Source organism: Chelmon rostratus, chromosome 24 (genome assembly GCF_017976325.1).
Source record: "Chelmon rostratus isolate fCheRos1 chromosome 24, fCheRos1.pri, whole genome shotgun sequence".
NCBI lineage: Eukaryota > Metazoa > Chordata > Actinopteri > Chaetodontiformes > Chaetodontidae > Chelmon > Chelmon rostratus.
The window spans coordinates 8,632,994-8,649,938 of NC_055681.1; the positions used below are offsets into that span (position 1 = coordinate 8,632,994).

At 43.4% G+C, this 16,945-nt stretch overlaps 3 protein-coding genes across 4 annotated transcripts; all 3 read right to left on the reverse strand.

Moving 5' to 3' along the window:
- Window positions 1–33: 33 nt before the first annotated feature.
- On the reverse strand, window positions 34–2,681 carry LOC121627435 (inosine-uridine preferring nucleoside hydrolase-like). The gene is made up of 8 exons (XM_041966344.1): window positions 2,592–2,681; window positions 2,248–2,428; window positions 1,973–2,152; window positions 1,748–1,859; window positions 1,530–1,666; window positions 1,294–1,371; window positions 1,082–1,198; window positions 34–967 (listed from the first exon to the last, which is right to left on the reverse strand). The coding sequence occupies exons 2-8, from the start codon at window positions 2,422–2,424 to the stop codon at window positions 815–817; spliced, it is 954 nt and encodes a 317-aa protein (XP_041822278.1). The 5' UTR covers window positions 2,425–2,428; window positions 2,592–2,681; the 3' UTR covers window positions 34–814.
- A 1,095-nt stretch (window positions 2,682–3,776) lies between these two features.
- Window positions 3,777–7,492, reverse strand: LOC121627408 (inosine-uridine preferring nucleoside hydrolase-like). Its single transcript, XM_041966305.1, has 8 exons — window positions 7,431–7,492; window positions 6,606–6,786; window positions 6,345–6,524; window positions 5,775–5,886; window positions 5,527–5,663; window positions 4,669–4,746; window positions 4,024–4,140; window positions 3,777–3,935 (listed from the first exon to the last, which is right to left on the reverse strand). Exons 1-8 carry the CDS (start codon window positions 7,469–7,471, stop codon window positions 3,783–3,785), a joined length of 999 nt encoding a protein of 332 aa, XP_041822239.1. The 5' UTR covers window positions 7,472–7,492; the 3' UTR covers window positions 3,777–3,782.
- Window positions 7,493–7,584: 92 nt separating this feature from the next.
- On the reverse strand, window positions 7,585–14,359 carry LOC121627409 (inosine-uridine preferring nucleoside hydrolase-like). Of its 2 annotated transcripts, none has more exons than XM_041966307.1 (8): window positions 14,267–14,357; window positions 13,618–13,838; window positions 11,321–11,500; window positions 10,706–10,817; window positions 10,477–10,613; window positions 10,276–10,353; window positions 8,429–8,545; window positions 7,585–8,340 (listed from the first exon to the last, which is right to left on the reverse strand). In XM_041966307.1, the coding sequence occupies exons 2-8, from the start codon at window positions 13,795–13,797 to the stop codon at window positions 8,188–8,190; spliced, it is 957 nt and encodes a 318-aa protein (XP_041822241.1). In that variant the 5' UTR covers window positions 13,798–13,838; window positions 14,267–14,357; the 3' UTR covers window positions 7,585–8,187. The 2 variants fall into 2 exon arrangements, with proteins under 2 accessions (XP_041822241.1, XP_041822240.1); XM_041966306.1 differs by having other exon boundaries at window positions 7,590–8,340; window positions 13,618–13,798; window positions 14,267–14,359.
- Window positions 14,360–16,945: the final 2,586 nt, after the last annotated feature.

Sequence of the window (16,945 nt, forward strand, 5' to 3'; positions counted from 1 at the left end):
TGGTGGGAGTTTTAAGAAAGGAAACAGTAGTAATGAAAGTATGTCGAGTTTATTTGCAATTGCTCCCCAGAGAAAGACAGTAACAATTTTTAAACAGCCATGTATTCATACTAGAGTGACATACTGCAACAACCAAACAAAGAAGAGTCAAGTAGCAAACCCCTAAGCCAAGTACATCAATAATGAATAGAAATCATGCCTCAAATGAGAAAGTCCATAGAATCCTGGGAAGAGTTCAAATCTCTGTACTGCAAGTATTCTTACCAATGCTCAAGAAAAAGACAATTCAGGGATGGTCTCTCCTAGGGCCCTTTAGATGTGTCTTATTGTTATAGCACCTACAATATTTTCCAAAGAAGCAATTTAACTTCCAAAGAATGGTACTTGATATCACACAGGACACGCATAGTAAAGGTCAAATGACACCTGTTCCAAATATTAAATTTCCATTATGACAAATACATATCATTAATTGCTCTTAATTGTGCTGCTCATTAAGCTCTCAACTGTGGCCCCAAACCTCTGCTGGCACAAACCAGTTGAGACACATTGAGCCTGGCTGTCAAGTTTTCAATGTGCCCTGGGAAAGTTGTTCACTTCACCTCAGTTGTGACACAGTGCAATGTGAGCGCCAAGGCCAACAATTTGGATGTGTTTATTGACTTGACATTTCGGTGTGATCCAAGCCAATCCAAGAGAATGTACAGTCAGTTGATTACCCACCACCTGAAGGGAAATAGAAGGTAAAGACACACAAAGTGGGCATGACCTGTAAAGAGCATGGTATTTACTGAATACTGCGGCTCAGAGGAATCTACTTCACCGAATCGATCATCATTTTTTTGAACAAATCCAAGTTGACTTTCTTCATGATGGTGGCCTTGTGTTTCTTCTTCAGCAGCCCCATGTAATCCAGCACCATCATGCCTCGGGTGTTGTTCCCCGCTAGCTCTACTGACACCGCAACCTGGAGAAGGAAGACAGTAATGAAATACTAAAAAAAAACAACAGCACTACTTTGGTCCATACGCCACATTTGAAGTGCTGAAACTGAATGAAAATATGAAAGCTGCATTTCAACCTCTTCGCTCTCCGTCACCACAGAGTTGTCGATAGCTGCAACCAAAGCGTAGGCGTCGCAGGAGTTGAACCCAACTCTTTTCGTCTCCTCCTTCTCGTTGTCCTCACTCTGGGCCACCTTGCAGTGATCAAAGTCAAACAAGAGACGTATGTGACATTTATTCAGATTTCTTGTTCAAAGTGTGGAAATAAATGTTCAGGACGCTCTCGTACCTTTCTGGTGTGGCGGGAAATGTTCTCCATGAAACGAGCCTTCTCTGTGTCTTGGGCGAGCCAAGTGTCACAGAAAGACTGAGGAGAAAAAGACAAAGACAGAGACTCAAGCAGTTACTCTTTTCAATTCCACAACGTTGAAATAAGTAAATTACGTGGTCTATTTAATCGATTTGTACGCTTGTTCAGGTTTAGTGTCTCTGGATTCTGCATTAACAGTTCTGTTCATGACAGACCCATGGGACGCTGTTCCTGCAGCTGAACTCCCAGGAGGCGATGTAGGTGGGACAGGTGTAGCGGTTCAACACGATGTAGGCGGCCTCGGGGTCGACCACAAAGTTAAACTCTCCGCACACGGTGGTGTTGCCCCTCGCTGTGTGAAACATTGAGACATTAAGGTTCACACTTGCAGCAGATGTCGACGCAAATGAAAACACACGGATGACATACGTACACTCGATGTTTCCTCCCATGATGTAGAGCGCCTTCAGCTTCTCAGGGAAGGAAGGGTCCAGTTGTACTGCAACAGCCAGGTTAGTGAGGGCCGACGTGGCCACGAGACTCACCTGCACTCAGAGAGCAAGTGAAAAACATTGAAGTACAGCTTTTAAGTTTTTTTTAGATTGATAAAACTGCCACATAGTTCTCAGGAGGCATTCAAGGTTTACCATCCACTCACCTCTCCAGGGTTGTCGTTCACAATGTTGACCATGGCCTGCGTGGCGTGTGTGTCCTGCAGCATATCCATGCCTGGAGCATTTGGATCTGGGACGTCGCCCAGCCCGTCCTTCCCATGGTAATCTCCAGCATGGAGTGGCTCGGCCAGGAGGGGCTGTACACAGCCTCTGAACACCGGGATCTGTGGAGTAATGCATGTTTTCCTTCATGTAACATGTGCTGATGCCACAGCCACACACAAGAAGTCATCAAAGCTTTGACCTGACAAACACTTACATCCAACCTGTTGCACTTTTGCAGGACACGGAGGGTGTTCTTGCAGGCGTTGTCTAGCTTTGTGTTGCCATTGCAACAGGTGATCCCCAGGATCTCCACAGTGGGGCTCGCAAGGGCCATCATGATGGCCTGGGCGTCATCCACCCCAGTGTCCACGTCAAGGATCAGCTTATTCATCGTTCTACATTTGACAAAAAGAAAAGATTCATACCTGAAGCCGAAAGCGAGAATAACCTTTTGAGTACAAATACTAATCAAAATTCAAAAATGTAATTCAATTAAAAATTAATCAACAAATTGGGCGTGAACCCATGCAGAGGTGGAGAGCAGAGAGATGAACGTACCAGTGAGCAAAAGTTTCAGCGACAAGCCTGAGCTTCGTCCAAAGTGACAACATCTCTCAGATGCGCTGCTTTTTATAGAGGAGAACTCTGACGTTGAGCAACACACGAAATACAAGTTATGTTTGTTCAAAAGGTATTGATCAATGTAAGCAAAGCAAAGACTGGTTTTTCAAGATCAAGCTCCGCCCTCCCCCCCAAAAAACTTCAAAGGAACATATGAGTTTCACAATATGCTCCTCCTCAACCAGCTACAACCGTTCTTGTGTAAAGTTTAAAATATCAGTGTCATGTAGATATCTATGTTGGTTCCAATCTTGTGTTACCAAAACGTGGCTGACACATCCATTAATGAGCGTTGTCGGTAAAGATCAGCTTCTCTTTCCAATGGAAGACACGTCTCTCTCATGTTTCATTTTGCACAGTGCAACAGCAATCTGTTGTTTTTATGGCAGGTTACTTACATTTTAGTGGCAGGCACTAAAATGTAAGTAAAAAGCAAACTGTTTTCATTGCGTTGTCAAAATTTTGCTTGTCGCCTGCAAGAGACGGCTCTCTACTGGCGATGGGCATTGAAGACTGTAGATTTTCCCACGTGTTCACATTTGACCCTTAAATGTCAACGCACACATATCACATGTCTGTGATGAAATTCTGCTTTTAAAGTTTTGCATGTAAAGGAAAATTTTACTGAGACAGTTAGTTCAGTGTTGTACTATTCCTTGTTTAAGTTGACTGTGTATCCTTTCCAACACAAATACATTACACCCAATGAGTTCACGCCCTTCTCACTTATGCGGAGGGCTGAACAAAGCTATTAACTTGTGTTGTTAAGCAAATACCTAACCTTTGCACCTCATGATGGGTTGAGGTGAAAGGCAGCTATTCAGGTTTCAGCAATTTTCACCGTCGGACAGACAGAGCGAGAGACACAGTGTGTTAACTGTTATAAAACAACATCATCTTTCTTATGTTAAATGTGGTGTTCCCCAGGGATCACTGTTTGGCCCACTAAATTTTCTCATTATTTCCTTTATTGTTTACTTTATTGTCACATGTTGATGATGGTAAAAACATTACAGATGTTTGAACTATGATTTAGATGAAGAAAACATGAACAAGACACAGCTTTATTCAAATTCACGGTGTTGTTTATTTTGATGAATCATGCCGTCAGCTTGTTACCGTATCATTCTACTTCAGTGAATTCATGAACATTTGCTTGAATTTCTCCAAGTCAACTTTCTTCATGACAAAAGCCTTGTGCTTCTTCCCCAGCAGCTCCATGTAATCCAGCACCATCATGCCACGGGTATGGGTCCCCTCCAGCTCCACCGTCACTGCGACCTGGTGGAGGAACAGGAGACGTTGTGGGATAATGATTTAAACTGAAACATTTTGTATTTTAAAAGACATTAAAGCTGCAGATGCTGACCTCATCGCTCTCTTTGATGAACGTGTCATCGATGGCGGCAGCCATGGCGTAGGTGTCGCAGGAATTGAACCCTTTTCCTGCTGTGATCTCCTTTTGATAGTCCTCTGATTGAGCTCTCTGCAGGAACAGCACATCATGAGGACACATTCAGACATGCTGTGACGGGATTATATAGCACTGTAAGTGCGCAAGTAAGCCCAAGGCATAGGTAGTCTAAACCGCTGCCTCAGGTTCCTCCACCCCCAATGTGGCTCATTAACAAATTCCTTTGTTCATTTTTCTCGTCGTAACTTCAGGAGTTAAATTTGCTGTCATGCTCATTCTTACAGCTCTCATCTGTTGGTCTAAATCTCTATTGGGATTTAAAAATTCATAAGTTTTGAGGACAAAACTGGAAATTTGGGATTTGGCTGCTCTATTACACAATTCTGTTAAGACATTTTATATTTGTTATATGATTTTTCACATTTGCACTTTTCAGTACAACACAACCTTGTATTTAATGGAGTGGTATTAAACGGTAAAGCCTGCTGATGTTTAATATCTGTTTATTGTTTTGGAGTATAGTGCAATACAGTTCTAATGTGATTTGTACTTTTGAATTGTACTTGGATGGTTCTATCGTCATAACGTGCACACTCTTACCTTCATAGAGAGGCTCGTGATCTTTTTCATGAAGGCAGCCTTCTCGGTTTTTTGGGACAGCCAGCGCTCACAGAAAGACTGAGGGGGGACAGCAGAGAGCATTAACTGGATCAATCAAAGTCTGAACTTCATCAGGATAGAAAGTGTTAACTCAATAAGTTTGATGAGTAGATACATGTGCTTGTTTGAAAGTTTGGCTCATTGGATTGACATTGAAATGTTGATCTCAAAGCTGAACTGCAGGCCAGATTTAACAAATACTAAGGTCATGAGTTCAAGCCTCATTAAATATACACCTCTTTGAAAATGTTAACCAGCCAACAAAGAGAAAGTCTTCAAAATTGAAATCTTAAATGTTGTATAAAAACCCTCTCTACACAGGCAGAAATAAGGCTTTGGTTGGCAAACTGAATCTTCCATTCGCTCCTCTGTGTTGGCCTAAAGTAGTAAAAATATCCGTCCATAAATACTAAAACATGTATACTACAATATGTACGTTTCAGTTGCACAATATTAAGTCCCCCCAGGTCCAAAAAATAAAAGTAGACAACCTCAGTCTGCCCTATCTGAGACATTCCTCAAGTTTTATTGGTGGGATTTAGGAAATTGGGAAATTACTGGTTTCAAAACTAGCATGTTGTTTCAAATAATTTAGGAAGGACTTTACATACACACTTAATGGACAGCTTGTGCAACTTAATCCTGGTTCCAAGACGGCCCCACTACTACAAATCCTCATTATTTAGTAATTACTAAGGCGGCTCCTGAACATCCAGGAAATCTGACAAACCCTTTAAGCACACACTGAAGTTTGTTATACTAATGTAAAGAATCCTGAAGGTGTGTGTTTAGCCTCACCCACGGCAGGCTGTTCTTGCAGCTGAACTCCCAGGAGGCGATGTAGGTGGGACAGGTGTAGCGGTCCAACACGATGTGTGCGGCCTCAGGGTCGGCCACAAAGTTAAACTCTCCACACACTGTGGTGTTGCCTCTGGCTGTAGACGCAGTGGTAATTCTTAATTATTTGAGCGCAGAGGTTGAAATCGCAGTTGCATCTGTGTGGTAAAATCGAGTGGCTGATTTAAAATGAATGGCAGGCAACATACACTCAGTGTTTCCTCCCATGATGTAGAGGGCCTTCAGCTTCTTGGGAAAGGAAGGGTCCAGTTGTACTGCGACGGCCAGGTTAGTGAGTGGCGCCGTAGCAACCAGACTCACCTGTGCACAGAGCAAAGGGGGAAAAAAGCTTTTTCTTTCAATGGCTTCTTAGCATTCTGTGATGCCATGAGAGAGTGACAGGAGAGGCTGATGGCTGTGGTCAAAGGTTTTGAACTGAGAGCACAGAGAGTAATGCAGGGTCATGAAAACCATTAAAATGTAAAGGGAAAAATGAAGTCAGTGTTGTTTTCAGTGGCTGAAGGCAGTAATTCTAGCTTACTTATGATCATGAGGTTAAACTATAATAATTTTCTCATGTCTGTTCTGACCATTTCACCAAAATACTGTACTGCCCCTGTAAGTGGTATCACTAAGAGGAAATGACATCATGTAAGAGTTTGAGGAAACTTTTTTTTTTTCGGCACATTTCTCTTTCAAAACCTTGTCAGTCAAGCATAACATCTCCACCTGTCACTCAAAAAAAGACGCACAACAGTTTGTCCTCGTGCTCGTCTCACCTCCCCAGGGTTCTGCTTCACCATCTCGATCATGGCCTGCACGGCTTTCTTCTTCTGCAGCAGCTCCAGGCCTGGAGCGTCCGGATCCGGGACGTCGCCCAGCCCGTCCTTCCCATGGTAATCTGAAGCGTGGCGCTTACGGGCCAGCAGGGGCTCCGCACAGCCAGGGTACACTGGGATCTGTGGAATTTGACATGATTATGCTTGTAGGGGTGTGATGCCCAGTCCCAGCTGCTATTATTAACCCCCCCTCAAACTTACATCCAGCCTTTTGCAGACGCTCAGGACACGCAGTGTGTTCTTGAGGACGTTCTCCAGGGGCGTGTTGCCAAAACAGCAGGTGATCCCCAGAATCTCCACATCGGGGTCCGCGAGGGCCACCATGATGCTCTGAGCATCATCCACCCCTGTGTCCACATCAAGGATCAGCTTCTTCTTCATCCTACGTTTGACAGCAAGAAAATATTCACAACTGAGCCTCAAGGGAGAATTTTATACTGAGCGCTGCACAGGTGCTGCTCACCTTCCCCTTAAAGTTGTCCTAACCAAGATTTTTTAACAATAGACAACAATAGCACATGTCTGGGATACACTCCACAAAAGGTGGAGGTCTGCTCCAACAGAGCTTTCACCTTTTCTGTGCGCTGCTGGCTTTCACTAAAGCGCATTTGGGACTAATTATTCACATCTCGCAATGCCCTGTAACAACATTTATTATTCTTTAAATTCTATTTATTGTTTCATTCTGTTTTAGCTTAACGTTGTCCTCTTTCTTCGTTGTGCTTATTAGCCAATGCATTTGTATATCCTGTTATGGTATGCCACTTCTGATTCAGATATTGTTAAACACTTGTTGTTGAAAGAATCTGTACAAACAAGTTTCTCTTGCCCTGCCTACATTACATAATCCCATAACAAATGACATGCCAGGAAATGGAGAATGGGACACTAAAAGTTATTATGAGCAGCAATGACAAAGTAAAAAAAACATCCCAAAAATGCAAATATGTTGATTTTATGGATGAAAATGATGTAGATGAGGCTAGTCACAGGTAATCACTGTGAAAATAATCTTAAAATCCTCACCTGGTGAACGTTTCTTGATGGATGTCGACTGCTGTCTGCATTGCCCCTAACTGAGGAGCAAGGGCTTTTAACAAGGGGTGGCACACAGAGGAGTTGACCGAGCAAGCGGCGACAGGCAAACCCCCCGGAAGTGTTTTTGCAGAAATATTCTAGAAATGCAGTGTTGCATTTCCTGGAGTGTTTTAGCAGTATTGGTTCCCTTCTAAAGAAAATGGGTAAATCAGTGGTGGTTTGAATTTTGGTCCTGAAGACAATGCATTTTTGATATTGTTAGATGTATCTGTTTGTGTATGTGCTGCCTCCAGGACTGACTGTAATGGAAAAAGGATGGAGAACAATTTATTGCTTCTGCTTATGATAAACAGAAGCGAGGAGGTGGGTCTTTATAGAAAGCCATTGCATCTGACAATAACAACAATTAAAGGGAGATGTGAAATTATAAAACGACGCTGAGTGATTATGCTGTGGGATGACAGGAATGATCCGATATCCACGAATAAAACTTCAGGTTTAAGACAGTCAAATGAGGACAGGACATAATGAAGATTTCTGCAAGACTAACTACAGTCAAAACACAGGTTCTGTGCAGACCAGGCTTCATTTCTTCACACCAAACTGGGAGAACCATTTCATTACAGGCCCCACTTTGTGGTAATCAATCAATAAACGCATCAAATATTGCTGTTTTCATAACAGGAATCATTTTCATTGATTTAGACAAACCAATTTCATGCCGTTAGCTTGCTGCAGTGTCATTCTACTTCAGAGAGTTCATCAGCATTCGCTTGAATTTCTCCAAGTCAACTTTCTTCATGACGAAAGCCTTGTGCTTCTTCCCCAGCAGCTCCATGTAATCCAGCACCATCATGCCTCGGGTGTGGGCCCCCTCCAGCTCCACTGTCACTGCCACCTGGCGGAGGAACAGGAGACGTTGTGGGATAATGATTTAAAATGAAACGTTTTGTATTTTAAACACCATTAAAGCTGCAGATGCTGACCTCATCGCTCTCTGTGATGAACGTGTCATCGATGGCGGCAGCCATGGCGTAGGTGTCGCAGGAATTGAACCCTTGTCCATCTGTGGTCTCCTTTTGATAGTCCTCTGATTGAGCTCTCTGCAGGAACACCACAGCATTAGGACACATTCAGACGGGTTTAACATGAACACATAGACATCACCTGACGCTGGGTTTCATCCCTGGTGATGCTCTGCCAGGCCTCTATTGCAACTGTCTTCAGTTCCTGCTTGTTCTTGGGGCGTTTTCCCTTCAGTTTTGTCTTCAGCAAGTTAAATGCATGCTCAAACGGATTGGCTATTGCATAACATTCCACTTCTTTGCCTTAAAAAACTCTTTGGTTGCTTTCGCAGTTCGCAGTCCTTTCCTCCTCCCATCCCTCTGTTACAGGTTGATGTTTGTCTCATCTGTTCAGAGAATGTTGTTCCAGAACTGTGAAGGCTTTTTTAGATGTTGTTTGCCAAACTCTAATCTGGCCTTCCTGTTTTTAAGGCTCACCAATGGTTTACATGTTGTGGTAAGGCCTCTGTATTGACTCTGGTGAAGTCTTCTCTGCACTCACCTCCTGCAGAGTGTGCTCGATCTGGCAAACTGTTGTGAAGGGGTTTTCTTCACCAGGGAATGAATACTTCGGTCACCCACCACAGTTGTTTTCCATGGTCTTCTGGGTCTTTTGGTGTTGCTGAGCTCACCGGCACATTCTTTCTTTTTAAGAATGTTCCAAACAATTGATTTGGCCACACCTAATGTTTTTGCTATATCTCCGATGGGTTTGTTTTGATTTTTCAGCCTAATGAGGGCTTGCTTCACTGATAGTGACAGCTCTTTGGATCTCATATTGAGAAAAATTCAAACAGCACACTTAAAATTAACTCTAGACCTTTTATCTGCTCCTTGTAAATGGGATAATGAGGGAATAACACACAGCTGAGCAGCCAATTGTCCCATTACTTTTGGTCCCTTAAAAAGTGGGGGGCATATATACACCTGACCTCAAAGTAAAGCTGAAAGTCTGCAGTTAAAGCACATCTTGTTCGTTTCATTCCAAATCCATTGTGGTGGTGTTTCGAGCAAAAAAGATGAGAATTGTGTCGATGTCCCAGTATTTATGGACCGACTGTATAAAGATACACCCTGTGATTACTCTTCTAGTACTTAAATGTGCTAATAGTGGTATGGGAACAGGTATGGGAAAAGCTGTGAAATGAAAAGTGGAACAGCTCACAGTTAATTAGGTTAACTGGCAACAGGTGAGTAACATGATCGGGCCTCCCAGAGAGGCTGAGTCTTTCTGAGGTAAAGATGGGGAGGGGTTCACCTCTCTGTGACAGACCAAACAGTGCAACAATCTCAGAATCATGTTTCTCATCTTCAGGCCCTCAGACGGCTCTGCACTGAAAAGAGACATGACTCTGCTGTGGACATGACTGCACTGAGGAAGACTTCCAAAACCCATCGTCTGTGAACACAGGTCATCAGTACAGCTACAGACACAAGCTGAAACTCTACCATGCAAACTACCTGCTTTCTTCTCTGGCCCCAGGCTCAGTTAAGATGGACTGAGGCAAAGTGGGAAATTGTCCTGTGATAATAATCATAGACGCTGCGTCCTCCGGGCTAAAGAGGAGAGGGACCGTCCAGGCCTGCTGAACTGGCCTGCACAGTCCCAACTTGTCACCCATTGGAAATGTTTGGTGCATCATGAGACATTATGACAGAGTGTTGTTAAAAGAAGAGGTGATCCAGCAGAGTGGGAAACAACCAACTGTGTATGAAACGTGCTGCTGGCATCAAACTCAAATGTATCATCACCATCTGTACACTCTTACCGTCATTGAATACCTCGAAATCTGCTTCATGAAGGCAGCTTTGTCAGTGTTTTGGCCGAGCCACTGGTCACAGAAAGACTGAGGGAGGAAAACAGAGAAAATGCAGTAAAAGTCTCTGCGTATCAAATCAGAAATGGCATTATTACATGTGTTAAATAAAGTGAGGACGGTCTCTCCTCGAGCTGTGTGTTCAGTCCTCACCCACGGCAGGCTGTTCTTGCAGCTGAACTCCCAGGAGGCGATGTAGGTGGGACAGGTGTAGCGGTCCAACACGATGTAGGCGGCCTCGGGGTCGACCGCAAAGTTAAACTCCCCACACACGGTGGTGTTGCCCCTGGCTGCACACACACGCACACAGTGATCACTCCCAGCAACACAAGCGCAGGAGAATAGAAGATAGATATAATGTATGTTTCAGCATTGATGATACATTCAGTGTTTCCTCCCATGATGTAGAGCGCCTTCAGTTTCTCAGGGATGGAGGGGTCCAGCTGCACTGCGACAGCCAGGTTAGTGAGGGGCGCCGTGGCCACGAGAGTCACCTGTGCACAGCAGCATGAAAGCAAGACACATTTTGTCTTGTATGGTCTTTTAATGGCAGGAAATCAGTAAGATGTTACAGAGTATTGGCTAAACTGTTGAAATATTTCTTATCATTACAGTAAAGTCTAGTTTTTGAAAATTATATCCTCATTTCGAGTTTGATGCCACCAACACAGTTCAGAAAAGTTGGGACAGTGGCAACAACAGGTATGGGAAAAGCTGTGAAATGAAAAGTGGAACAGCTCACAGTTAATTAGGTTAACTGGCACAGGTGAGTAACATGATCGGGCCTCCCAGAGAGGCTGAGTCTTTCTGAAGTAAAGATGGGGAGGGGTTCACCTCTCCTGAGTCACCTGTGCACAGCAACATGAAAGCAAGACACATTTTGTCTTGTATGGTCTTTTAATGGCAGGAAATCAGTAAGATGTTACAGAGTATTGGCTAAACTGTTGAAATATTTCTTATCATTACAGTAAAGTGTTTGTTCTTGCACTCGTCTCACCTCTCCAGGGTTCTCTATCGCAATTTTGATCATGGCTTGCACAGCGTTTTTCTTCTGCAGGAGCTCCAGGCCTGGGGCGTCTGGATCGGGGGCGTCACCCAGCCCGTCCTCTCCATGGTAATGTCCAGCGTGTTTTTTGGGGGCCAGCAGTGGCTTAGCACAGCCACCAAACACTGGGACCTGTGGAGTATAAAAGATGTGCATTATATAGCATCATGTATAGGTCATATCTCCAATTAGTTAAATCAGGAAAGATAGTAAAATAGAAACCCAGCACTCAGATACTGAATTGCTCATGTGGGGCCTAGTCCCAGCTGTACACTACAGTAACCCTTTCAAACCTTCTAATACAGCCAACCTGAATATGCTGGTGAGCGTGAAAGCTCCTTCAGGCAGTTGGTGAGAGGTGTGACAACACGAGTCAGCTCCTGTGCCTGACAAATTACAACTTTTAAATCGCTGAGCTGCAACACGCTCATAAGCTCAAAGCTAATTACACCACCCTCCTCTGCTCAAGACTGACTGAGCGAGACGTGGAAAACCAGCTGGACCACCCCGTCAGCCAAACTGATCTATGGGGTGTGCGCTGGATGATGTGGCAAGAGGGGGCAGTTGGGGTGGTGCAGACGATGTGGGGGTTACAGCAGGGAGGACTGGACCAGGAGAGGCTTCTTTTGAGGAAAAGGTTCAGATCATTCACACACCTTCGGCCCCCCACTGCTTCAGTAAAAAACATTTTTTCTTTCTTTTTTTTTTTTAAAAAGGTTTTATATGACAGAGGTGTATTATGGTCCTCCTTGATCTGTCCTGTTTGTCTCTCTCTGTTTGTGTGTTATTGCAGGTTTCCTCCTCCTCCCAATCAGCTGCACACCTGCTGCCAATCCGCTCATCAAACTGCAAACAAACTGCTAACACTAACAAACTGCTTGAACTTTTGCACGGCCTCTGAGTCTAAGTTGTACTTAACTAGGCGAACAAAATCCAAACGCTTAAACACAAAAAAACACGAACACCAATCTGCATCTTATTCCAGTCCATTAAACATGCATCTTCAAAAACACTTCTTTATGTAATCCTCATTAAGTGTAAGTTAGTGTTGTAATTAGGAGCTGTGTGGTGCCATTAAAATGCTTTAAATTATCTTAATTAATATTAAGCAAATACTGAAAAACTTTACAATTTTTGAATTACAAAAACGTGTTCACATTGACAGAGGAAAGGAGCTTTTGTCTGTATCATTTCTACTGTGCCAGACCGACGTCCTCATAATAAGGAGGTGCAGCACTTTGTGATCAGATCTCCCCAGGGGAGGGAGAGGTGATGAGTTTAACACCTCTTTAAATAAATCCAGTATTTAATTGTCTGTGCCGTAGCGTCTAACATGTTGAGTGAATGTGGGCAGAGAGGAGGGCAGCGAGGCGTAATTAAAGTCGGAGACCCCCCGGAGGGGGACCATGGTGGTGCTGCGTCTGCAGCCTGCTTGTGACTGAGGCCACGTCAGTGTTTGCAGAGAGGCTGGTCGTGGTTAATATGGCCCGCCAGCTCCTCTGTTCCTCTTACTGCTCTTTTTCATCCTGTCCACCCACACCAACTGTCCAAGGCCACATACGTGTCCGACGTTAGCTCAGTTCGCCACGTCTCTGTAAACAGCATTAAGCTGCACTGGATCTTTTGACATGCCTCCGAAGTCCTGAATAAAAGACTTCTGCATGACAAACTGTCAGTCACAATATGTGTGCATATCTGGCCCCATTCCAGCTTTGGGGAGAGGAATTTCAGCACACTCTCACACCCTGACATTGACCCGCATGAACCATGGGACAAAGCTTGTTGCCAATTTCAGTTTTTTGAAACTGTGAAGACCACTTCAGGCCATGATGGAGCACATCCAAACATCACTGGTTGCAGACTGCTCGGTGTCAGCCTGGGACATGCTCTTGGCATGCTGCACCAAAACAGGAATGCACAGTTAAACCTCAAAGCCTCAAACTCATCTCTTTACCAGGGCCTGAAACTTTTACTGTGTTTTATTACCACTATTATCAAACAGTTTTATTCTTGTTTCCCATGAATCCCTGTCTTTATGTCCATTCTGTGTCTTTTCTTTGTGAAGCACTTGGTGTATTTCTTTGCTGTAAAGCACTTTGAGCTGCAGTTCCTGTATGATTTCTGTATGGGGTGTAAACAAATAAAGTTTATTATTATTATCATCATTGTTACTATTAAGTGTTATAGTATTATATTGCCATTGCCATGTAGAGGGCTCCCTTGAGATTGCAGTTCAGCCACAAACTTACATCCAGCCTGTTGCAGACCTTCAGGACACGCAGTGTGTTCTGGAGGACGTTCTCGAGGGTTGTGTTGCCGTGGCAGCAGGTGATCCCTAAAATCTCCACTTTGGGGTCCGTGAGGGCCATCATGATTGCCTGAGCATCGTCCACTCCCGTGTCCACATCAAGGATCAGCTTTTTCTTCATCCTACGCTCAACATCAAACCAAAGTTCACACCTGGTGGCTTCTAAGAACACATAATTTCCCAACAGTTCATGAGCTGTGGCAGTTTTGATTTATTATATGTTCTGGTAACTCATAAGGTCCATAATTAGAAGTGTGATTATAATGTCAGCGAGTCACAACTTGTTTGAAAGTGATATCTGAGTATTAGATGAAAATTGGCATCTGAAATGAAGCATGATATTGAGAGTGTTGTTCTTTTGTTTTCTTATTATGTTTGTGAGGCAATATGAGCGCCAGTGATTGACATGACAGTGGCAGCGCTGATGAGCCTGAAGCAATTTTTTTATTTCCTCAAAAATTTCCCTGAAAAGCCTTTTCAGCATTACAAAAGTTTTTAAGAAGCTTCAGTTAAAACATTCGAAACAGCTCAACATTGTTTTTAAGGTAACATCTTTAAATGCGGGTTGCAGTGAAATGTAAAATCCTCACCTGGTGATGATCTTGTCAAATATTTGCCGTTGTCTGCTTTGAGAGTTGACCTGCTTTGAGGTCCGAGCAGTCGGATGTGCTGACTGCTCGGACCTGGAGCGCCGCATTTTAAAAGGGTAGAGACAAATAATCAGATGTTGCATGTACCCTAACCCTAACAGGAAACAGATAACAACAGAAATAATTGTATGTATATCTTGCGTTGACCTTGTGTTTCTTGTGAACGGCATTGATAGTAATCTGAAGGGACTGACAGCACTCAAATAAGATAAGATAAGATAAACTTTATTCAACCCCAGCTGAGGAAATTCTGTGTTACAGGCAGCAGCAAACAAAAAAGCAATAGCAAGGCAATGCAGAATAAAAAAATACAAAATGCAGGGGGTGAGAGGTGTTGCCGATGATAGACGTCTGCTTGGCTAACGTCCTTCTCTCGCTGACGTCCTCAAGAGTCATGTTCAGTTTCTTTTTCAGACTGAAGGACTTGACAGAAAGACGTTGAGATAAACAACTAAGAAATGTGGTTGTGTGACAAGTAAAGATAGGAATCTCTCACAGGACGCAGATGATTTCGGATGACCTTCTTCGCACATACTGAACTCCCACATCGTCCTCAATGCTCAGGTTACAAACGATGACAAAGGGCTGCATTGAGACTCAGCTGCGGCGGGAGAAGTGTTGAAAACAAGGGATTTCATAGCTGTGTGGACGCAGCTACTGTGTAAGAAACCTACATTCAGCTCAACAGGAGAATTCACTGGTTTGGCCACACGCAGTTGTGATCAAACCAGTTAAGACCAGAAACACAGATTAAAGATAATGATGCTTTTAAGGCGTCATTTACTTTGACCTACCTGAGGACGTCCTTATATCCCGATAACTGGCGTCCATGGTTGACTCTAAGGTTTTTAATGTCATACAGTAACATGTAAAACACGTATCTGTAATTGTTCGGATTCAGAAAGGTCATAGCAGACCCTCCAGGGGACCAGGAGGTTTCATTCCCATGCAAAACCAACCGTCACCCGAAATGTTTATGTGTGGATTATTTGGCTCCAGCAGATGCTGTTTGTTTGGTGATTTTGCAACACTTCTGCTCGCTATCAACACATGCCCTGCGGTGTCCACAGTGGCATTAAAATCAGTCCCACTTTGGATGATTACTTGTGCACAAGAGCCTTTTCAATCCTGCTCCAGGCTTCACTACTTATGTATTAATTAAGTGAATGCTATGCTCTGACCTGAGGCAAAAGAGCAGCGGCACCAGTGATGTGTGTATCTTAACAGTAATCATTATTAAGACTGCCATCGAAAACAACAACAACAAAACTATGCATCCAGAATAAAGGAAAGTACATCCCTCCTCCATCTAAAACCGATGATGAGCTCATGTTGCTAACACTCCTGCTGGTGCATCATTCCTCCCCTCACATCATGTCCGCACAGCTTGCTGCACGTTACTGTATGCCTTCCATACCCATTTCGTTCATGACCCTAATTGCAGGTATAAGAACAGAAGTTTTGCAGTCTACTCTACAATCAATGTATGTGACCTCTGATTTTTAAGACTGACTGAGAAGCGCAGTTGAGCTCCATGTGTTCCTTCCATCTGTTAAGAGTTATGCTGTGCAGACAGCATGCAGGAAGACTTTCTGACCAGACAGTGTAATTCGGTGTTTTTCTGTTTTTTGCAGCCTGTAACAAAAATTTGTTTAAAGCATTTCATTGTGCAAACCAGAACATGTCCGTGACGTCCAGTCGATGTCTCCTGATTCCCCACAGTCCTCTGCATCTTGTGAGGCAGGTTTGGGCTTGGCAGGTTGGGTGTTGGTTGGATGTTACATCAGTTTAACCTACAAAAGTTGTTGCATTCCCTCCCGCAAGAAGACCCTAATCACATAGTTTAGGATACAGCAAATCAGTTTTTTTTTTTTTTTTTTTTTTTTTTTTTGGTAAAGGACTGCTTAGAGAAGAAAGTAAAAAAAAAAGAGAAAAGGTTTATTACTTTGTGTGCGTGTGTGTGTGTGTGTGTGTGTGTGTGTGTGTGTGTGTGTGTGGTGGTGGTGGTGTTGGTGGAAGTTCAATACAAATAAAGCATATTATTATCATTATCATCATTATTATTAAGTATTATAGTATTAAATTGCCATGCAGAAAGCTCCCTTGACACTGAAGTTCAGCCACAAACTTCCACCCAGCCTGCTGCAGACGTTCAGGATGCGCAGCGTGCTTGTTTTTCCCTCAGTCAGCAAGCATTTCTGCTCGATGTTTGGCATTTCAAGGTAACAATGGAAATGACAGTACTCTACTTTTGCTTTCTTATTATGTTTGTGCGTGCAATATGAGAACCAGGGACTGCGTGACATTGGCAGCGCTGAGGAGCCCAAAGCAGTCGTTTTCATTGCTCAACAGATTTTCCTGAAAAACCTTTTTCAGTAATGCACTTTACATTTAAAAAAGCTGCAATTAAACATTGAAAACAGCATTGTGCTTGGTGACAACAGGTGACAGCAGGTGATGAGTATTATTTTAAGAATTGTATTATTAAGGTGTGATAAGCCCCATCTTTAAATGTGTGGTCTGAAAACGTTCTGAAGTGACTGTACAGATCCAATACATCCAACGATCTGTACATGTCAGTGACAGCCACTCATGTGATCCTGTATCAAACACGAACAC